The sequence below is a fragment of the Carcharodon carcharias genome, chromosome 11 (genome assembly GCF_017639515.1).
Source record: "Carcharodon carcharias isolate sCarCar2 chromosome 11, sCarCar2.pri, whole genome shotgun sequence".
Taxonomy (NCBI): domain Eukaryota; kingdom Metazoa; phylum Chordata; class Chondrichthyes; order Lamniformes; family Lamnidae; genus Carcharodon; species Carcharodon carcharias.
In genome coordinates this window covers 69,605,449-69,629,794 of record NC_054477.1, presented here as the reverse complement: position 1 = coordinate 69,629,794, position 24,346 = coordinate 69,605,449, and the positions used below count along the sequence as shown (strand labels likewise).

The following is a 24,346-nucleotide window of genomic DNA, read 5'->3' as shown; positions in this document are numbered from 1 at the left end:
CTGCACCTATTCATTACATTTTAGGATCTGTTTACTTGGATCCTTAAGTCTCTTTGGACATCCACTGTTTCTAGCTTTTCATCATTTAGAAAATACCCAGTTCTATCCTTTTTAGGTCCAAAGTGGATGATTTCACATTTGCCCTCACTGAAATTTGCCACAGTTTAGCCCAGTTAATCAATCAACATCTCTTTGTAATTTTATACTTCCCTTTATGCTGCTTATAATGCTGTCTATCTTTATGTCACAGGCAAACTTAGATATGTGGTTTTCTATCCTTTCATCTAATTTGTTAATAAATATGGGGAAATGGAGGCCCCAAAACAGACCTTTGTGGAAACTACTAGTCACACCCTGCCAATTAGAGTTCCTGCCCATTATTCCTTACTCTCTGTCTTCTTTGTCTCAGCTAATTTCCCAGCCAAGTCAATAATTTACCTTCAATTCCGTGAAAATTAACTTTAGCTAATAGCCTTTTATGAGGGACTTTATCAAATGCCTTCTGAAAGTCCATATAAATAACATCCATATGCATCCCCCTGACCAGTAATTCAGCCACATCTTCAAAAAATTCAATCAACTTCATCAGTCAGGCATGACTTACCTTTTACCAATCAATGCTGGCTTCCTCTGATCAGTTGAAAATTTTCAAGGAGTTCAGTCACCCTATCCTATATTATAAACCCCAGTAATTTCCTGGCAATAGGTGTTAGGCTGACTGGGCTATAATTCCTTGATTTCCCTTTGTCCTCTTTCTAAGATTGAGGAGTAATATGCACAATTCTTCAACCTAAAGGAACAGTCCCCAGATGAAGAGAACTTCAGAAGGTCATACAAAAGCAAAATACTCCAAATGCTGGAAATCTGAAATAAGAGCAGAAAATACGGGAATTACTCAGCAGGTCAGGCAGCATCTGTAGAGAGAAAAAGAAAGAGAGAAAAGCTAAGTTAATGTTTCAAGTGTTAGAATTCTGATGAAAGGTTACAGTGATGGCAGGAAAATTGCAGAAAATGACATTGGGTTGGAATCTCGATGTGACCTCGTCCCCTTCTGGTTTTCCCAGAGGAAGGTTGGGATGATAGTGAGGAATCTCAATGGTTGAGGCAGAGAGCCAACTGAGATATTTAAGAAGGCAGTTGTAAGGTTGTGTGTTGTGACATGAAGAGATCTAAGGGTGTGTAAATTTGAACAATAACTGTTTATTAATAACATATAACTATATACATTTATATAGGATACAGTCCTGAGTGGGTGCTATCTTCATGTCAACTTCTACCAGACTCAGTACTACACATTACCTGTGTGACTCTCTGCATCATAATGTAGGCAGTACTGTTTCCCCAGTTCCACATTAAACCTTACCGTCCTGAACACTCTAATACTACAGCAATTAAGAGCAATTTTGTGTGTGGATTCTCTCTTTACTAATAGCACAGAAGTTCCACATTGTGTCTGCAGCCCAGCAGGTTGAAGAAGGTGAGTACACAGCACTAAGAACCTCCGCAGTGAAACTGAGAAGTCTTTGATTAGTTACACAGGAGAGGCCCAGCCATGGCCAGGTGAGAGGCTGCTGTTCAAAGTGTGCCATCGTGATTGCCAATTTCTTGGAAGGTACTTCACATGTCTAGGCTTCAGCCACATTCATATGCATTTCCCTGCGGCCAGCATGCAGAACGACACAGGAATAACTAAGGCACGTCCAACTTCCACCCGTGTTGAGGGTCAATGGCAGGGGGCTCACCACTACAAACTATTTCAGCAGCTGTAGGACCCAAATCAGCAGCAGGGACAAAGCCAGCAGCAGGAGCAACACCAAGAGCAGCACCAGCTGTCATCTCTTTAACTAAAGGGCTGAGGGGATGGCCACAGAAATCCAGCTGGAAGCAGGTGAGACCCTCAACACAGGGACTACAGGTGAAGATCGGCTATCTCAATATGTGTGAGCACCAATGCCTCAGGAGGCTTAGGCTGTCATGGCAGGTTGCTGCTGATATCTACATCTTCATGGAACAGGTCCTCCTTCCCAGTAAACCAGGTGGCCAACCACTGTCAATGGTCAACAGGGTTTCTGTCACTGAACACCCTCTGAATCCCCATCACCCTGCTTACCCCACCATGGGTTTCTGTCTCTTGCCAAGTTGTGTGCTGTCTTCTGCAAAGAGAGAATGCAGGAAAATGCGAGTGCTGATAATGGCTTATGTCCAAAGGGAGAAAGAACACCATTTGTGGAGGATGACTATGAGACTTGAGTGTGAGAAAGCAATAGAACATGAGTGTTAGCTGTTCAGATGGGGATATGAGGTACTTGAAGAGAGAGGAATGATTGGAGCTACAATGTGTGTTGACCTGCAGCATGCTGAGCAGGAGAACTCTGGGCAAGCAAGTGGAGTATGTTACTCACCTGTATCACCATTCTGAGGTGCACTATCTTCAGGTTGGAGGAAATACAATTTAACTGATGATTTCCTTGACCACTTCCATCCACAGATGTCCTCCTCCCTCCCATGGGAGAGCTCACCTCAGTGCAGCCCATCAGCTCCCTCAGTTGGCTCCAGGCAAGAGTGGGACACCCAAAGGGCTGCCTTCCCAGGTATCCTTACCATTCCTGTGGGTACTGCAGCCTCAAAAATCCAAGTGCTGCTGAGTAGTGTGAAACATTTAAAGAAACAATTCAAAATGTTTAACAAAAATACATTCCAATAAAAAACAAAAATTCAATGACAAACATTAATTTGTGGATTACTAGGGAAGTTAGGGATGGTGTAAAATTAAAAGAAGAGGCTTTGGATTTTGCAAAGATTGGAAGTAGGCTTGAGAGTTGCGAATGTTTGGGAAACCAGCAAAGGGAAACCAAAAGGCTGATAGAAAGGAAAAACCAGTATATGAGAGTAAATTAGCCAGTAAACTCCAGTTTGGGAGGTGGTGGCAGAGGTGGTCAGTGCCAATGCTGCACCCAAGAGGCTGGCCATCCAGTGCAGAAAATGAATGAATGATCTCATTCCCAGGGTAGTGTTCAAGGCCCAACCATCTTCAGCTGCTTCATCAATGAACTTCCATCCATCATAAGATCAGAAGAGGGGATGTTCGCTGATGATTGCACAATGTTCAGCATCATTTGTGACTCCTCAAAAACTGAAGCAGTCCATGTCCAAATGCAGCAAGACCTGGACAATATTCAGTCTTGGGCTAACAAATGGCAAGTAACATTTGCGCCATACAACTGTCAGGCAATGACCATCTCCAACAAAAGAGAATCTAATCATTGCACCTGACATTTCATGGCATTATCATCGCTGAATGCCCCACTATCAAGATCCCAGGGGTTACCATTGACCAAAAGATGAACTGGCCTAGCCATATAAATACTATGGCTACAAGAGCAGGTCAGAGGCTAGGAGTCCTGCAGTGATGAATTAACCTCTTGATTCTCCAAGGCCTGTCCACCATCAACAAGGCACAGGTCAGGAGTGTGATGGAATACTCTCCACTTACCTGGATGAGTGCAGCTCCTCCAAGACACAAGAAGCTTGACACCATCCAGGACAAAGCAGCCGGCATGATTGGCACCCCATTTACAAGCATTCAGTCCCTCCACCACTGACGCACAGAGGCAACAGTGTGTACCATCTATAAGATGCACTGCAGGAACTCACCAAGGCTTCTTAGACAGCACCTTTCAAACCCACAACCACTGCTACCTAGAAGGACAAGGACAGCAGACACCATGGTAAAACCACCACCTGAAAGTTCCCCTCCAAGGCACTCATCATCCTGACTTGGAAATATATTGCCATTCCTTCATTGTCGCTGGGTCAAAATCCTGGAACTCCCTCCCTAACAGTGCAGTGGGTGTACCTAACCACATGGATTGCAGCAGCTCAAGAAGGCAGCTCACCACCTCCTTCTCGAGGGCAGTTAGGGATGGGGAATTAATACTGGCCTTGCCAGCGATGCCCAAATCCCATGAATGAATTTTTAAAAATCTGTGCCACCAGGCTACTCTAAACTCACACACTCACAAGGCCATCACACATTCACTGGCCATCACGCATTCACTGGCATCTCACTCACTGCCAGCTCAAGGGACATCCCCACTCACTCTCTCACAAACACCCTCACATTTCCATCTGGCCTCATCTCTTCTGGACACAGCCTCGTCAGCCCTCACCATCTTGAGGCCACTTGCACAGGTCAATATGTGCCCCCACATATACCCTGGGATAGCCCCTTCTCCAGTACAGCATTTGGTCTGCAGCCTTTTCCTTTGCCTGAGGCCACTTCTGCCCTTCCCCAAGCAAGCCCTAGCTCTGCAGCCTTTGAAAAGCCACCCCTGCCTTATGGCTGGTCTGGAAGGTAGAGACCGGCCCATGAGACCCCCTAAAAGTGATGTGATGCTACCTATGAAGCCTGGCGCTGATGACTGTGAGTGCAGCCCGAAGCAAGATAGGCAAACAGACCTCGAAGCCCCAAGTGAAGTGCAGCTTGCCAGGTACACATTGCTTATGTACAGTTGTGAAACACGTTGGTGCTGGATGATCCAGCATGGGAGATGATTCCGGTGAGGAGGGCTTATATTGAGACACTAAAGTATTGAAATTAGGTTCCCAACATGCGGCAGCAGGAAACACGGCCCGCCATCAATGGGTGGAGTGGATGAGCACAAACTGGTTTCACAATGGCGTGAAACCAATTTTTGATCGTCTTGTCATATTGTCCAACAACACCGCCCCCCACCCCCGCCTGCCATGGCACCAGATGCCAAAGGAGTTGGATAATTCCAGCTGTTGTCTTTATTACAAGGGAACTGGAGTACAAAAGTGAAGAAGTTTTTCTACAGTTGTAGAGGGCTTTATCAAGATTGCACCTGGAGTACCAAGTGCAGGTTTGGTCTCCATACCTAAGGGACGGTGTACTTGTCTTGGAAGTAGTACAGTGAAAGTTCACTAAATTTGTTCCTGAGATGTTGTCTTATGCTGTGACATTGAGTAAATATATAGAACTGGATTTTGGGAGTTGGGAAGTGATTTTCGTTTTGGTGGTGGGGGGGAGGTTGGGGGTCTGGTCGGGTGCTAACTGGGATCAGGCCCACCAACCCAGGAAACAGTTTGGAAGTAGCCACAGGAGCTGTTGAGTGTCGAGGTGGGCTGCTTAAAAGGCTTATCTCAGTGCTCTGGGATCTCATCCTAATTGTTTTATTTAATATTAGACCCTCTAGACCTCACTCCTCACCACCCCCACCCCCCAACACACACCTCATGACCCATCACACCCTCCATGCCAATCTATGTCATTCCAGCCATCCCCAATGACCCCCTATACCCTCCATGTCAACCTATGCCCCCTCACCCAGCATACACTCTGTAAATAACCTATATTAACAATGGCATGTGTGGGAAAAGCTTTAAAAAAACTGATTTTACTCCAGCACTATGAAAGTGTCAATCATACAGACCTTTAATGTATCTATAGAGGAAACTACAAGCCTTGGCACTTCTTCATCTTGTGTAATAAGCATTGTGCAGCTGACAAAATAGATCTAAGAGCAAGATCTGTCAATCAAGCAATGTTTTCCCTTTGGTGCAACTGTTTCACAGCATAATGGATGTCTGGGCTCTTAGCCAAGCCTCCTTATGCATTCATGGCTGAGACTTTAGCACATCTGTTTTAAATATGAAGACTGGCTTCCAGCTCAATTTGTATGCCTGTACGTTAGGTTGCACCAGTTCTATGCCGTGAAAATGCTGTAAATAGGAAGGAATTCACCTCCATATAACACACTTGAAATGGTAAGTAACTTGAGGCATTGCATTACAAAAAGGATATAGAGGCATTGAAAAAGGTGAAAAAGAAATTCACAGGGTGAAATTTTGAAATGGTCAGGAAAGACTGATCAGGCTGGGGTTCTTTTTTCCAAAAAAAACAAGGCTAATAATAGAGGTCTTCAAAATTATCAAGGAGTTTGGCAAGCTAAATGTACTGAAGATGTTTCTATTTATGGGTGAAATCAAAACCATGGTTCATAAATACGAGATAGTCACTAAAAAATTCCAGTAAGAAATTCAGGGGCATCTCCTTTACATAGGCAGTTGCGAGAATGTGAAACTCTCTGCCACATGTGGTGTTTGAGGCAAATAGCTTAGATACATTTAAGAGGAAGCTGGATAATAATATGAGGCAGAAAAGAATTGAAGGATATCCTAATAGATTTAGACGAAGTAGGGTGGGAGAAGGCTTGTGTGCATAAACTTGCAGCATAAACTTTGGTAAAAATCAATTGGGTTGAAAAGCCTGTTTCTCTGCGTATAAATCTAAAAGGCCTAGATTTTCACTGAGATGATAACAGTGCACCCTCCTACTCACTGATGGTGAATTATAACAACAATTCCTATCTATATATCACCTTTAATGTAATAAAAATCCAAAAGGAGTTCACAGGAACTTTATAAAACAAAATATGACGCTGAGCCACATAAGGAGATATAAGGGCAGATGGTCAAAAGAGTGGTGAAAGAAGTGGATATAAAGGACAGTGTGGAAGGAGGAAAGCAAGGTAAGGAGATGTGGTTTAGTGAGGGAATTCTAGAGCTCAGGGTCTAAGCAACTGAAGGCATGACCATCAATGGTGGAGAAATTAAAATTAGGTGTGTCTAAGAGGCCAGAATTAGAGGAACGTAGTTATCTTAGAGAGTTGTAGGACTGGAGAAGATTACAGAAATTGAGGGTGGCAAGGCCATAGAAAAACTTGAAAACAAGGATGAGAATTATATCAAGGCATTGCTTAACAATGTAGGCCTCAATGAGCAGAGGAATGATAGATGAACAGTATTTAGAGCAAGTTAGGGCATGGGCAGCAGAATTTTGGATGACCTCAAGTTTACAGAGGGAGAGAGTATTGGAGGTCAGCCAGGAACGTGTTGGAATAGTCAACTCTAGAAATAACAAAGGCATGGAAGAAGCCCTCAGCAGCAGATGAGTTGAGGCAGGGGATGAGGCAGTTGATGTTGCACAGATGGAAATAGGCAGTCTTAGACATGGCATGGATATATGCTCGGAAGCTCATTTTGGGGCCAAATATGACATCAGGATTGTGAAGATTCTGGTTTAGCCTTGTTCTGTTGCCAGGGAGAGGGGCGAAGTCAATGCTGGTGAACAGAGTTTGTGGTGGGGATCAAAGACAACTGTAAAATAAAAATATAATGTAATATGCAATATACTGTAACCAAAAAAATATAAAATTGTTTTTAAATCAAGACCACATACTGAAGGCATGTGTTACATAGATACCATCCTCTTTTAAAATTGGTTCTCTGGATAAAAATACTCATGGATGATATATTTCTGTATCACAGGCTCACAGAATGTAGAATGAAGCAGTTTCTTAAGTGAAATCTAAGCAGTCATTTTTTTTGTTTTTCCAGACTTTAGGTGGAATTCCTTGGCAGGCATATTTTCAGAGGGTACTTTCTACTTCCACAGCTTCTCGAGCACAACTAATCTCTTTCGTGGCTGCTTTCAGCACTTTAATACTGGCTGTACCATCTGTAATCATCGGTGCAATAGGAGCATCGACTGGTAATATGAAACTGTTTTAATCAATTTAAGAATTATTTAATGTCTAATCAGCCTAAAACATTTAAGTATATAATTATATGTCTACAGACAGCAAAATTATCAAAGCATGTGTTCATTAATTAAGGGTTCCAAGAGCAGGATCTTTAGGCGGGGCCTGTTCACCGATGCATAAAATGATGTGGGATGATGTCAGGCGGAACTCCCAACATCACCCCGCGTCATTTCCATTTTCAGGTCGGTGGGGGTGCAGCCAAGTCAGCTGTGCACCATTTAAAACATCATTAACATAATTAAGGAACCTGCCCATCCAACCTTAGGATTGGCGGGCAGGCCGGGAGTCCTGGCGGGCTTCAGAAAAAGCATGAAACCTCATCCACGGGCAGGATGAGGTTTCATGAGGGTTTTTAAATATTTAATAAAGGTTTGAGTTAAAGTGATGGACATGTCCCAACTCATGTGACAGTGTCAGGGAAATTTTGTTTTTGTATTTTTAATTTTTTTGAATTTGGAGCCGATCTCCCTGAGGCAGCACCTAGCCTCAGAGAGATCAGTGCGCTCTTGCGTGCGCATGCACGAAAGAACGCACTCCTGGCTGAGGGAATCCCCCTCCCCTTCGCCCGCACAGGGAGCGCGTAGCGCTTTTTGGCGGACGTCATGCTGGGCAGGCCTTAATTGACCCGCCCATGTAAAATGGTGTCACACCCCTGATTGGGGGCATCGATTGGAGGTGCGCCTGCCTGCACCCGCTCCTGCACTTCCCCCCCGACGGGGGGAAGATTCTTCCCCAAAGAAGAGACATTGAACTCGAAACATTAACTCCGTTTCTCTCTCCACAGATGGTGCCAGTCCTGCTGAGTTTTCCCAGCGCTTTCTGTTTTTATTTCAGATCCAGCATCTACAATATTTTGCTTTTATTCATTAATTTTAAGTAGCCTATTGCAGATCAGTATCTATCTTCAGACATTATGGACAGGAAATCATATAATGCAAGTTTAAATTTACAATGTGTTTTGAAAATTCAGGCACTAAAATACAATTGAACAGAGGATTCCATTTGTTAGCTGTCTAAGGGTTACATTCAAATTTTTTACAGACTGGAATCAGACTAGCTATGGTCTTCCAGATCCGATGGACAGGAATGAGACTCAGATGATTTTGCCTATTATACTACGGTACCTTTGTCCAAATTACATTGCATTTTTTGGCCTTGGAGCTGTCTCTGCTGCAGTGATGTCATCAGCTGACTCTTCCATCCTATCAGCAAGTTCCATGTTTACTCGGAATATTTATCATGGTGTATTAAGGCGTGAAGTGAGCATGCCTTAAACCTACAAGTTTTCAAGTTTATTTATTGTACATATTTACTTCCTTTTATGATGTTACATGTATTTTACCTAGTAATATATTTTTGTTGAGTTATACGAAAGGTGATTGTTCATTGTGACATATGGATAAAAAACTCAATTTATTTAATCACATCATATAGATCAACTATCATTACTGAAGGAGGTTGCTGAAATATATCTGTATTGATAATGTTTTAAAATATATTTATCATCAAATTATGTCCTTAACATATCAACATCCTGAGATCAAGTGGCCAGAATGGGCTAGCACACAGCCAATTAGTTCCCAAAAACCTAAGAGAGAATTTTAGCTTTCCGGCGAGAAGCCAGCAAGAGTGCAAAGCTTGGCTTCTGGGAACACTCCCGTGCCCTTGTCAACACTCAGGCAAGTGATAGCTAGAGTTGGTAACACTACAGGAATACCTTGGAGTCTCCAGGAATTAAAAACTAATCTTCCAGGCATGGTTGACAATAATCCAGCAGAAAAATCATAAGGGCATTAAGAGATGTAGTGCATTTTTTCAGTTTCTTTGATTACTTTAATTTATTGGTTGGATATGGATATAAAAACAGCCTATTTCAGCAGGATGATGCAGTAGGAGTTGAGAGGCTGTGTGAAGAAACACTTGAATGCATCCAAATAGGGGTGGATTCAGCAAAGTTTTACTTGTGGGTAGGGCGGGAGACCAGGGCAGCAGAGAGGACAGACTTTCCTTATGATGCCTGGAGCAGCACTCCAACTCCTCCTGGCTCTACAAAGATAATTTTGAGTCTTATCTTTTCGGGCCTCTGCTTCTTCCTCAACAGATTTTAATGATCATGACAGGGCAGGATTCTGACAGCAAATAGAGCTGTTTGATCAAAACCCCATTTCACCCAGTTTCTTCTGGGCAGAGGAATTTAAAATTCCTCCTTTAGTTTCAAATCCAGTTGGTAGAGTAAAGTCTCCTCTCTAAAACTAGCTATAACAATCGTTCATACTCAATTTATTGAGCTTGGACCACTGACTTGCATAATTTGCATTGATTTTCATTCAAACAGGCAGCCCTAAAGCCCAGTGTGAGTGGAGAGTGACCTGATGCAAGTGCAAGAAACACTTTGAGCAATTTTGCAAGAAATTAAAATAGTTTCTTGCATTACCACAGAAGCAAAAATTAATTATGGAATAATCTTAACTGTATTCAAATTCATCTGCCAGCCAGGAAGAAAGGAAAAGGGTAGCTCTATTAGTAAAGGATGAGATCAGTACTATATTGAGGAATGATTTTGCTTCAGGGTATCAAAATATAGTATCAGTTTTAGTGAAGATAAGAATTGGCAAAGGAAAGAACTCACTGGTGGGAGTAGTTTATCAGCCCCCGATAGTGTAGGACAGAGTATAAATCAAAAAATAATGGGGTCTTGTAAGAAAGGTACTACATTATTCATGGGAGTTATTAATCTGCATATAGGTTGGACAAATCACTTTGGCAAAAATTGCTTTGAGGATGAATTCAGAGCTTTTTCAGGACAGTTTCTTAGAACAACACCTTCTGGAACAAACCATGGAACAGACTATTTTAGATGTGGTAATATAGAATAAGGCATGATTAATAAGTGACCACACAATAATGAATCCTCTAGGTAAGTGTAATCATAACATGAATAGAATTCCACATTCAGTTTGAGGGTAAGAAATTTGGATCTGAAACTAGTGTTTTAAACTTAAATAAAGGCAATTACAAGGGTATGAAGACAGAGTTGACTAAAGTGGAATGGTAAATTAGTTAAAAGGTAAGATGATAGAGAAGTAGTGGTAGACGTTTAAGTAGACACTTCATAACTCTCAACAAGAATATATTCCATTGAGAAGGAAGGACTCTATGAGAAGGATCCACCATCTGTGGCTAACTAAGGAAGTTAAGGATAGTATCAAATTGAAATAAAAGATGTACAATACTACAAAAATTAGCGGTAGACCCGAACTTTGAGGAAAAAATTAGAAACCAGCAATGGGTGACTAAATAAAAAGGAGGATAAATTGGAGTTTGAGAGAAAACTAGCAATAAATATAAAAATGGACAACAAAAGCTATTAAAGTACATAAAAAGGAAAAAAAGTAGCAATAGTAAGCTTTGGTTTGTTAGAGGGTGAGACTGGGGAATTAATAATGAGAATTAAGGAAATGACATGACTTTGAACAACTATTTTTGTCACACTAGAAGACACAAAAAGCATCCCAACAGTAGTAGAAAGACAGAGGGCCAAAGGGAGGGAGGAACTTAGAACAATCACTATTAATAGCAGTAAAATTCTAGGAAAACTGATGGGACTAAAGGCTGACAAGTCCCCTGAACCTGAATCCATCCATCCAAGGGTCCTAAAGAAGGTGTCTACAGAGATAATGGATGCCCTGGTTGTAATCTTCCAAAATTCCGTAGATTATGGAAAGGCTCCAAGCGATTGGAAAATCACAAATGTAACACCTCTAATCAAGAAAGGAGGGAGACAGAAAGCAGGAAACTATATGCCAGTTAATCTAACATCTGTCATTGGAAAAATGCTAGAATTAATTATTAAGGCAGTATTAGCAGAACATTTAGAAAACCATAATACAGTCAGGCAGAGTCAACATAATTTTGTGAAAGAGAAATTATGTTTGACAAATGTATTAGAGTTCTTTGAAGATGTAACAAGCAGGGTGGATAAAGGGGAACCTGTAGATGTAATATTTTTGGATTTCCAAAAGGCATTTGATAAGGTGCCACTTAAAAGTTTACTGCACAAGAGTTCATGGTGCCAGGTGTGATATATTTGCATGGATAGAGGGTTGGCTAACTAAACAAAAACAGAGGGTCAGGATAAATAGGTCATTTCCAGGTTGGCATTTAGTGGAGAGCTGCAGGGATCAGAGCTGAAGCCTCAACAGTTTACAATCTATATTAATGACTTGGATGAAAGGACAGGCTGTGTGATGGAAAAAATTGCTGATGATACAAAAATAGGTAGGAAAACAAGCAGTGTGGTGTATACAAATAGTCTGCAAAGGGATATAGAGAGTTTAAGTGAGTGGACAAAAATTTGGCAGATGGAGTATAATGTAGGAAAGTATGAGATTTTCCATTTTGGCAGGGAGAATAGAAGAGCAGAATATTATTTAAATAAAGTGGAGTTAAGGTCATAATGAGATCAACCATGGTCTTATTGAATGGCGATGCAGGCTTGATGGGTCAAATAACCTACCCCTGCTCCTATATCGTGTGATCTTATGATTTTATGAGCATCTCTGCTTAACATATTCCTTTGGGACTTGAACTGCAGAATATCATTGCCAACATTGTTACCTGAGATCTGTAGTTTGTATCTGAAGCTGCCAATTTGCTGGATCCCACATCTGTATCTAGGGATAGAATCAATCTTCCATTGTCCCTATTTAAATGCCAGCTTTAGCATTGCTGTGAAACAACTTACTGCACCCACAATTCAGCAGAAATTGGCAATCTCAAAGAGGTGTTAACAACAACTGATGAAAGATGAATTTATTTTTATTGATAATCTTTTGAAATAGGATTTAATGTTGATTATTAGATAAAGAGAGTTCTACTCTGCTGGGCGTCATTGTATACCAAAGCTGATAATGTTTGGTGTTGTAAGTGGGAGTTATAACTTTCCACATCAAAGAAAACGGAGCAGGACAAAAGTTAAAATCATGCAGAACTACCTGTCACTCCATTTCCATCCACATCAGGTCTAACCCTTCTGCTTTTGGCAGTGGCTGAGATGTTCTCTTGATTCATGTGGGACCCTCATTAATACATGTCATGCAGGGTCCTACAATGTACATTGGACTCCAGTGGAACTTTAATGGTGTGCTAAGAACCCTCTGCAGATAAAACAGAGGCATCAAAACTTATATTTTGAGGCTGAGGTGCTGAAGGGCTCTCCAGGCCCCACAAGAATTGTTGTCCCTGCAGCCCTGTGTTTTCCCATTCCCGCCTGTGAGAATTTCCGGACCTCTTTCCACCTGAGTGTCAACAGAGAGGGTTTAAGCTCCTGATCTTCGCTTTCCTGCAGCCTACAAGCTGCCTCTTTCTGAAATTTTGAGTCTCTAACTGGCTGGTGGGGTGTAAATGAGGCCTAGCTGTAAATATCTGCGGGGCCTCCCGTGGGGAATCACTAGCAGACAGCCTGACATCCCACTGGCTTCCCGCCTGGGTTTGAAATTACTGCACTTTAGTGTCCACATTGGAAGACCTTTCTGCTTCCATTGATTGATATTCCTTCCCTTGATTGCAAAAATATGCAAAGGACTAAATCAACAGCTGAATAATTATCATACGAATGTTTAGATTCCATTTTTAGTTAAATAGGCTTGTCCTTCCCTGAGTCAAAATTCACTATTCCAAATTGTGAGATCTGTCTAGACCTCTCTCTGAAACACAGTTGCATGATATTTATATAAAATCTAGAATATAGATGCATATAAGCATTGACATGTCAGAAAAATTGTGCATATACCCCCAGTATCACCATGCTTCCTTTACATAGAGAGGCATTGTGTCAACATTGCTTTAGTTTTAACGTGTGGCCTACTTTAAGTTAATTGACCTCAGTTAAGATGGATGACAGGAGTTCTGCAATTGGCCTAAGGGTCTTGAAGCAAATAAAACCGGCCAGTGTTTTCACTCCTAGTCTTTGCCCAGTGGCCATAGAATATGTGCATACATGAAGACAGGATTGGACTCAGTTGTAATCCATTTCATGTGTAGGACACATGGCAATGACCAACACTGGGAAAACTTATTTCAAGAATTCTTCCAATTCAATATTGTAAAGTGATGGAGAATTATGCTCTACATAGTAACAAAAATATTGTAAATATGGCCCACAAATATTGTAAATATGGGAACACTACCAGCTGAAAGTTCCTCTCTAAGCCGCACACCATTCTGACATGGAACTACATCCTTTCAGTTATTGCCCAGGTGATCAATCTTCAAGCGTTAATCTAAATGTGGACTATCACTGCCAAATTGGAATGTGCCCTCAACCAATGTTTTAACACATGCAGTTCTTAGGAAGAATCATTAAATATGATCCATTCCTTCACTGTCACTGGGTCAAAATCCCGGAACTCCCTTCCTAACAGCACTCTGGGTGTTCCTACATGACATGGACTGCAGCAGTTCAAGAAGATAGCTCATCACCACCTTCTCAAAGACAATTAGGGATGGGCAATATAAGCTGGCCTAGCCAGCTGTGCCCACATCCCATAAAATAATTTTTAAAAACCCAAAATTAAAATGTACAACTTTGTAAAATGTTGAATCATTAGAGTTTCTAAAGTTATTTTTTGAGCAAAATTCTTGCAGTCTAGCTCTTTTATTGGCAAGAATTTTTTTTGGGTAGAGCACTGAAATCTAATTGTAGTTGGTATCTACAGGCAGTCATTTGAAAAATTAAATACAGAATCTTACTTTATGGATTCAAGGCCTCTGTGCCCTGGCCGAGATGATAGCATTAATGCTACAACTAGCCTAAGGGATCCTACTCATTATCATTGTTTAATGATTCTTTCTAAGATCTTCATGTGTTAAAATATTGGTTGAGGGTACAATCCAATTTGGCAGTGATAGTCCACATTCAGATTCACACTTGAAGATTGATCACTTGGGCAATAACTGATCTGACCAAAAACAGATTTCAGGGTATGGAAAAAACTGGAAGATGAATATATTTTTTAAAAACATTGGAAATTAATCTTGTCACAATGTACGGTAAGGAGAGCCAACTAGTGTTTTTACTCTTTCCTCTTCATGTGCATTACAGGCCACGGATAACGAACTAGTGTGGATAATGCGAGCAGCCATCATTCTGTTTGGATCACTAGCAGCAGCAATGACATGGTTGTCCACTTCAGTCTATGGTTTATGGTATCTGAGCTCGGATCTTATCTTTGTTCTACTTTTTCCTCAACTGGTATCTGTACTCTATATCAAGGGAACTAACGCATATGGTTGCATCATTAGTTACTTCTTTGGTCTTTTTCTGCGTGTTGGTGGTGGTGAACCTTACCTACGCATACACCCATTTATCTGTTATGCTGGATGCCATTTGGATATCACATTTCCAACTGGACCAATATATATCCAAACATTTCCATTCAAAACTATATCAATGTTCACATCCTTAATGACAAATGTGCTCGTTTCATATCTGACCAAATTTCTCTTCGATAGGGGAATGTTCCCACAAAAACTGGACATTCTTAAAGGCTTTGTTTCACAGCCTAAAAAAGAAAAAACAAATAAAATAACATCACAGACCAGTGGTAACACAGATGCAGTTGAACAGATATCTTCAGACAAGGAAGACATGGACCCTCTTAATACTACTTCTCAAAACAAGGAACCAGTCGTGGAATAAGTTTCAAGTCCAGTGATTTCAAAAACAGATGACGTACACATGCCTTAACTTCAAACATGGATATTGTAGCAAAAATGTATTACACCTTAAGCAAATGCCTAGTGGTTTTGGTTAGCAGGAGGTATAAATAATAAATAAAACAAAATTCACTGATAAACAGTTAAAGCTAGTGGACTAAAAATCCCAATTGAGTCAATTATTAGCATTGGATATCATTAGCTAGTTACTGTTGCAATCAGTTTACAACAACTTGCATTTATGCAAAACCTTTAATGTAGGAAAACACTCCAAGGTGCTACCCAGGAGTGTATCAGATGAAAGTTGACACCAAGTAGGAGAAAGTAGAATAAGTGGCCAAAAGCTTGATCAAGGAAGTAGACTTTAACAGATCATCTTAAAGGAATAGAGATTGTTGAAGAGATAGAGAGGTTTAGGGAGGGAATTTCAGAGGTTAGGGCCTAGAAGGCTGAAGATACAGCCGGCAATGCTGGGGTGAAGGAAGCAAAGGCTGCATAAAAGACTAAAAGTGGAAGGTACAGATTTCTTGGAAAATTGAAGGACCAGAGGTACTTACAGAGATAGGGAGGTGCAAGGCCATGGAATAATTAGAACATGAGGAAGAGAATTTTAACTTTGAGGTGTTGCTGGACCAGAAAGCAATTCAGGTCAGCAAGCAGAATGAATGAAATGTGATGCAAGTTAGGATACAAGCAGAAGAGTCTGAATGAGCTTATGTTATGAAGGGTGGAAGGTGGGACGCCAGCCAGAAATACATTGGAACATTCAAGACTGAATATTATCAAACCATAGATGGGAGTTCCATCAGCACATTGGCTGAGGCAAGGGTGGAGATGGACAACATAACAGAGATGGAATTAGTCATCTGGTAGTACAGAACACTCATCAGGACAATCACAAGAATACCAATGTCAGGGGAAGCAACAACTTTATGCTGTAAGAAAAGAGAGTGTTGATTGATTGGCAAGTGGACTCTGATGGATAGAAGAGAATATACCAGTTAATGGCGACTGACAGTTAACTGCCAAGCATTGTTTGAAATTTAAACTAGGCAGCTTGACTCTGATCAGTCAAGGAATTGCCCTGAGGAATGAACCAGTGAATGGGTTACACTTCTTTTGTTTAGCTGAAACAGGTGCAATGTGTGTAGATGTTCTTTCTATCTGTAAGGAACAGCATCCTGTGTATTAAAATATGTAACTTCCAGTGTAAGAAAATGTGCCACACTGTGAGCCATAATTAAATTGGTTGTCAACATAATTTTTGGTGCACTGAGGGTTATATAGCAAATATTGTCCGATCACGGGACCAATATTGGGCACTGTGTTTTGACTTTAGCAAGCATGGACTGGTTGCGTACAGTCTGTACCTTGCCTGTTGTGAACAGCAAAATGGCCTACATACCTAGCATCACACTGGCATTGAAATTCATATGTCATGTTGCCCATTTGTGTGATAGGCAGAACATCTTTTTGGCTTGACGGCAGCATCCTTTTAGTGGCAAATACCACTCATGTTGCTAATTAATAGTGGCAGCTTTACCTGTTACTCAAATGTTTTGAGATACCTTGTTCTTCCAGGGTAATCGGAGGTAGACTGTATACTTTTCAGGGTCGAAAGTGACAGCCTTAGGCCTGTTCATGAGTTTGCACAAAATGAAGTGCGAAATAACCTGATCAGGGAGCCATTATACTGCAGTATGTCTTTGAACTGCCCTCTTTCAGCATCAAGCTGCATGGTGAGCAAATGGCTTGGGCCCTACTTACGAGGTTGTCAATAAAGCCAATCTTATAGCACATGGAACTGTCAGAATCCCAACACATGTATTGGCCAGTGAAGGTAGGCTTGCAGTAGACCATGGTAGAGGACCACTCGGCAGATTTCAGAACTAGTATGTCAAGGAAAGGGAATTCATTTGACTGCTCCATTTCAAAGGTGAATTTGAGCTCAGGTTAGAGCCCATTAAGACATGCAAGGAAATTGTTACATGTAGCTGTGGATTTAAATATAGCAAACATAGCATCCACATATTGAAAATATGCAAGTGGTAGGAGATTAGGTGTCATTCCATCAAAGATGAATTTCTCATGGAACCCAACAAAGATGTTTGTGAGAGCTGGGCCTAGAGGGGATTCCCATGGCAACACCATCTATTTGGGCATACATGGTGTGGCTAAAGCTGAACTCAACTGCATGAACTACCGAGTTCATAAGCTTAATTAATACCCATTCACACAATGCTGGCAGGCCTAAATTGCCATGATATAGTGTTGCCGTGAAAATATCTATGGCTTCCTTAAATGGAACATTAGTGAATAGGCTAGCAATGGCAAATGAGCACATGGACATAGAATTGCTATCGATATACAAATCCTACATGGTCTTCGCAAAAGTGAAGGAATCCTTCACCGTGTATCTGGGAAACTCGTTCACATCTGGTTGTAACAATTCTCTCAACCATTTGGCCAATTTATGCTGTGCAAAACTGCTCATAGATAAGATAGTGCAGAAAGGGGCATCACTTTGGTGCATCTTGGGCAGCCTATATATATGTGAGCGTAGCGAGCTGTGAGGATGAACCCTGTCATTTATATCAAGTGACAGCTCATCTCTCAGACACAAGTCCAACAAGTGATTTTTTAGCTTACTTTTGAGTAAGGCTATCCAGTCATGTTGTGTGGCAGGTCCAATGGATACGAATTTGGACCTGCCATTAAGAATGGCGTGCACTTTGTTAATATAATCACATTTATTAAGGATGACTATTCCGTCCCTTTGTCAGGTTTACTGATGTGTCTATCCGGGTTGGTCTTATGACCTTGCAACGCTGTAAGACATTCGCGTTGTATGTGCAAATAAGGCAGGTCATTTGGAATTCTGCATAAGCGTGCACTGGATCAGCTAGGCATGCTTTCAAGGATTCAGCATCTTGGGTGGACACCGGATTGTGGCGTGATAGTTGGGAGTAGAGGTACTCAAACCCAGAAAATATCTCTTCCCGTTTGATTTGGGATGAAAGCACACCAAAACCATGTGCAAGATCAAACTGCTCACTTTCTGAGAGTACATGGTCAAATAGATTTGTTATGTGTTTAGTGGTGTCATTAATTGCGCTGCCAAACTGCATCCGCTTAAGTGATTTTATGCTGCGCATGTGTTTCAAACGGGTATTGTTTACATTGTGGTCATCTACTGAAGCAGTATAGCGGCATAGATGAATCAAATGAATCAGAACAAAAGCAATGTAAATTAGTAACCCAAAACCAACCTATTCACTCTCATCTCACATAAATGCTCACTCAAAGGCGGGACTGTGTTTCACTCTAGCATTATTGGTATGTTTGGAAATAGAAATGTTTGGGGTTAATACACTTTTGGAGAAATTCAATAGATAGCTTACCTGTTCTTAACTTACTTGTAAATCGAAGTATGTTGTTGATATCCCGAACTTGGTCTTTGTTGTACCTTTGTCTCAGGTGTAGAAATAGTCATTTGGTATGCCTCTGAAGATTCTGAATCCTTGAAAACGCGCCTAGCTGATCTAATGCATGCATATTGCGGGATTCCAAACGACCTGTCTGATTTTCACATGCAACGCGAATGTCTTATAGCATTGCGAGGCCTTAAAACTAACCCAGGCATGGACATCAGTAATCCTGACAAAGGGCTGGGAATAATCATCCTTAATAAGCTTGACTATATCAACAAAATGCACGCCATTCTTAATGTTGAGTCCAAGTTTGTATCAATTGGACCTGCTGCTCAACATGACTGGACAGACTTGCTCGAAAGTAAAAAAATGCTTGCTGGATTTCTGTAAGAGCGATGAGCTGCCAAGTGATATATATGACAGGGCTCGTCCTCACGGCTCACTGCATTCACGTATGCATGGGCTGCCCAAGATACACAAAAGTGATGCCTCTTTTTGCCCTATCTTATCCATGACCAGTTCTGCACAGCATAAATTGGCCAAATGGCTGGGTGAGTTGTTACAACCAGATTTGAACAAGTTTTCCAGATACATGGTGAAGGATTCCTTCACTTTTGTGAAGGCCATACAGGACTATTGATAGCTATGCTGTGTCCATCTGCTCTTTGCCGTTGCTAGCCTATTCACCACTTAAGGTAGTCATAGATATTTGCACTGCAACACCATATCATGGCGACCTAGACCCACCATCATTGTGTGAATCTGTATTCATTGAGCTTATGAATTTGGCAACTCACGCAGCTGAGTTTAGCTTTAGCAACACCATATATGCCCAAATAGATGGTGTTGCCTTGGGATCCCCTCCAGGCCCAGGTCTCACAAACACCTTTCTTGGGTTCAATGAGAAATTTGTCTTTGATGGAATGACAACTAACTTCCTACCACTTGCATATTTCCGATATGTGGATAATACAGTTGCTATATTTAAAACCACAGCTACATGTAATAATTTCCTTACATGTCTTAATAGGCTCCAAACTTGTGCTCAAATTAACCTTTGAAATGGAGCAGTGAAATGAACTCCCTTTCCTTGACGTTGGGAAATCTGTCAGGAGCTTCACTGCCATGGTTAACCATAAACCAAGCTTCACTGGTCAATACACATTGGGATTTTGACAGTTCCACACACTATAAGATTAGCCTTATTGGCAACCTTGTAAATAAGGCCCAAGCCATTTGCTCACCATGCAGCTTGATTCATCAAAGACATCCTGTGGGATAACAGCTACCCTGATCAGATCATTTCGCACCATATATTGTGCAAACCCATGAACGGCTGTCACTTTCAACCTTGAAAAGTGCCCAGTCTACCTCCGATTACCCTGGAAGGACAAGGTATCTCAAAAAATTTGAGTAACAGGTGAAGCTAGCTGCTCCATGCTGCCACTATGAAGTGTCAACATGAGTGGTATTTGCCACTAACAGGATGTTGCCGTCAAGCCAAAAAGATGTTCTGCCTATCACACAAACATGGTATATAAATTTCAATGCCAGTGTGATGTCAGCTATGTAGTCCATAAGTCTGAAAGACTGGCAGATTGTATCAAACAGCATGCCCCTTCTGCTGTTCATAACGGGCAGGGTACAAACTGTACCCAACAGCCTCTGCTTGCTAAACCCAAAACACAGTGTCCAACATTAGATGTGATTCTGTGATTGGGCAACATTTGATAAATAATCCTCAGAGTGCTAATAATTACACTGACAACCAAGTTAAGATTGTCACTCAGGCTTGCAGTGTGGCACATTTGCTTACACTGGAAGCTACATATATTAATACAGAGGGCCCTGTTCTTTGCAGGCAGCAAGAACATGTACACATATTGTACCTGTTTTAGCTAAACAAAATAAGTGATCACTGGTTCATTCCTCAGGGCAATGCCTTGATCAATCAGAGTCAAGCTACCTGGTCTAAATTTCAAACAATGCTTGGCAGTTAACTGTCAGTTACTATTAACTGGTGCATTCTCCATGGCAACATCTCTACCAAATAGAGTCCACTTGCCAACCAATCAACACTGTCTTCTCATACAGTATAAAGTCGTTGCTTCCCCTGACACTGGTACTTCTGCGATTGTCCTGATGGGTGCAAGATGAAAAGCTTCAACATTTGCCTTTATCAATCGAGGCATAGATTACAAAAGTAGGGAGGCCATGTTGGAGTTGTATAGAACCTTGGTGAGGCCACAACTGGAGTGCTGGATGTAGTTCTGGTCGCCACATTATAGGAAGGATGTGATTGCACTGGAGAGGCTGCAGAGGAGGTTCACCAGGATGTTGCCTGGGATGAAACATTTAAGTTATGAAGAGAGGTTGAATGGACTTGGGTTGTTTTCGCTGGCGCAGAGAAGACTGAGGGGTGACCTGATTGAGGTGAACAAGACTATGAAGGGCATGGACAGAGTGGTTAGGGAGTAGCTGTTCCCCTTAGTTGAAGGGTCAGTCATGAGGGGACACAAATTCAAGGTGAGGGGCAGGAGGTTTAGGGGGAAGTGAGGAAAAACTTTTTTACCCAGAGCGTTGTGACAGTCTGGAATGCGCTGCCTGGGAGGGTGGTGGAGGTGGGTTGCCTCACACCCTTTAAAAAGTACCTGGATGAGCACTTGGCACATCATAACATTCAAGGCTATGGGCCAAGTGCAGGTAAATGGGATTAGGCAGGTAGGTCAGGTGTTTCTCACGTGTTGGTGCAGACTCAATGGGCCATAGGGCCTCTTCTGCACTGTGTGATTATGTGATTCTGTAAAAATGTTTTTTTCACCAATACTCAAGAGATGGAATTATGTGCTCCTTGTGATAGAAAGTATATAGAGTTGAAAGCTCAGTTCAGAATCAGGTGAGACAGCAAGACTGCGAATGGTCTGGTTCAACATAAGACAGTGGCCAGGGGAAGATTGACAAGGTTAGATACTGGATTATGACCTTCTTCACCATATTTACCTTTGCTTAATAAAGCTGGAACTCCTGGATTTTTTTAAAAATCTGTTAATTATTTTTCAATCACCTCTCCTATCTCTACTGCTATTTACTTATGAAAGTCACAGGTTTTATCTCCATTTTGTTTCAGTACTCAACTAATTATTATGACCTCTGATGATTGGTTGGCTTATCTATTGCTGGAAGTAAATTGAAACTGAGCGAAGTCAAAAGTGGTGTATAATTGGCTGATTGGTAATGTGTGCAGTTACATTACAAACATACCTAAAGTGCTTAACACACTCTCAAAAAGTTTAGTCCTTGAAGTGTGCTCTTACTTCCTGTTAACGCAGCCTGCATTATTGGTCAGTCATTAATTTGAAAACATTCTTCATAAAATTGTTGAATGCCACACAATGCTTAAGAAGTTCCGTTTATAATTAGTTGATAAGAAGGTTTTTTCCTGATAGACCTAGCTTTCAAAGCACCAGAATTCTTTTTTAAGTATTATAAATGTAAAATGTATTTAGGGTCTCGTATTTAGGAAAGGTCTTTTTAATATTTGCAAATTCTCCAATTTCTCGATCTTATTACAATGTGATATGAAAGTTCATTAAACAGTAGGGAACTACTGTTAAAGTAGTTAAACTTACATTAAGGCTAAGAGGAGATTTTATTCCTCAACTCCACTCTCAAGTAACTTGTGAATGATTTCAGCACAACAGAGGGAAAATGGATACTAATCCTTTCTTCGATTTTGTGCTTGAATACTGCTGCTCCTGGATTCCTCAATAGGTCTGCTGTCTGTACCTGATTCCACCTAGAGCGGTGCAACAGTGAAAATTACATGCAAATAAAAGAAATCAGCCTGCATATGGATTTCCTCTAGCAGCACCAGATATGAATCAGGGCAGACTGTCTGCTACCTGAGCTGTCATTTAAGCCCCATTTTAATTGCAGGTGAGTGGAGAACGTGGTGTCAGCCTGGTGAGCATTAGGTTTGCCCAGTTCTTCGATATGAGGCCAAGGCTATTTAAACTCCCAGGGTTAATTTTAATAATCCAAGCCTGAATTCCTCCCAAATATGGTGTCAATAGGACAGGAGCCAGGAAAGCTTGACAGGAGATTTTGGCTGAAATTTGGGGCCCAAGAAAATAAACTGTGGCAATTTAGATGCTTGGGCAGATGATCCTGGTTGGGGTGGAGGAGCCCTATGTTTCCTTGTGAGACCTGGAAGACCATTACTGGTCACAAACAATCCTCCTGAAACAAAAAAATGATTTGATTTGATGGCCCTCTTTTAGGCCTTATGCTCCTTTAAGCCTGGCGCTCCTCATGAGATGCCAAATGTGGCTGTCCTGTGTTAAAATACAGTCAGGGTATTAATGGCACCACCAGATCCTGACTTGCTAATTCCAATGAAGCCCTCACCTTGCAGCAGGCAAGATGTCTGTTCATTGAACAGATACACCTATTAAAATGGTACATGTCACTAAGCTGGTGAGTGTATGATAAGTAAGTTGTTGCAAGGATTTTAACTCTGCACATGCCCTGCTCTTGTTAGGCATGGAGTTCTGACTTCAGGACTTCTGATTTTTTTTTTGTACATGCTCATTCATGGGGTGTGCACATTGTTGGCAAGGCCAGCATTTATTGCCCATTCCTAATTGCCCTTGAGAAGGTGGTAATAAGCAGACTTCTTGAACCGCTGCAGTCTATGTGATATAGGTATAGCCCCAGTGCTGTTTTCAAGTAACAGGCTGTTACCATCAAAAAAGGGCTTTATGTTCATATTAATTTTTGCATTACACAGTCACTCGATAGTACAGAACCTGAATATTGCTGAAAAGAGAGACATGTTGCCAAAGTTTTTTGCCTTGCACTCATCAGGATACACGCTAGAATGCCAAATTTTGAACAATCACAACAATTTAGACTACGGGAGAAAACACAATTCTGATTGGCAAGGCATTGCCCTGGAGAAAGCAATGAGGAACCATAGGCTTCCCAAGATCCTGGGAAATTCAAAAAAGGCGCAAGGCTTGAACACATTCGTTTTGTTTGCAGAGAACCGGTCCTGCGTATGAATGTATATCGCTTCTAGCAAGCATAAATGAGCCACGATATGAATTTGACTGATCGCCTTAAATTGTTTGATGGTGTAGCTATTAGCACACTCAAGGGGCTGAATTTGCCCTTAACGGGCGGGCCAGACCGACTCGGCAGACGGTGGGCAGCCGATCGCTGCCACCAAAACGGGCCATGCTGCCATTTTGCATGGGCGGGCCAATTAAGGCCCGCCCAGTGGGTTTGCAACTTCCGTGGAGAATGGGAAAACCGAATCAGCGGCGGTCGTGTTCAGACCACCAGTTCCAATGGGGAACCGACAGTTTGTATAAAGAGTGGCTAGGCAGCCTCCTTGAGGCACTCACAGAGAAGGACATGCTGGTTTGAGGGCACAGGAGGAGGAGGAGGGGGGCAGGCTGCAGGATAGGCCAGCTTGGGGCCACTGTGCCCCTCGGTTCTCAGATGCCTGCCTTGCTGTCCTCCTCCAAGAGGTGTCCAACTGTCAGGATATTTTGTATCCAGAGGATGGGA

At 41.6% G+C, this 24,346-nt stretch overlaps 1 protein-coding gene across 1 annotated transcript in view; it reads left to right on the top strand.

The window, feature by feature from the left end:
• Positions 1 to 15,324, top strand: part of LOC121283889 (high-affinity choline transporter 1-like) — a 109,684-nt gene extending 94,360 nt beyond the window's left edge. The window contains exons 6-8 of the mRNA XM_041198691.1: positions 7,420 to 7,573; positions 8,667 to 8,884; positions 14,728 to 15,324. Of these exons, the coding sequence (XP_041054625.1) occupies positions 7,420 to 7,573; positions 8,667 to 8,884; positions 14,728 to 15,324 (969 nt within the window). The remainder of the gene's footprint in view (positions 1 to 7,419; positions 7,574 to 8,666; positions 8,885 to 14,727) is intronic.
• Positions 15,325 to 24,346: the final 9,022 nt, after the last annotated feature.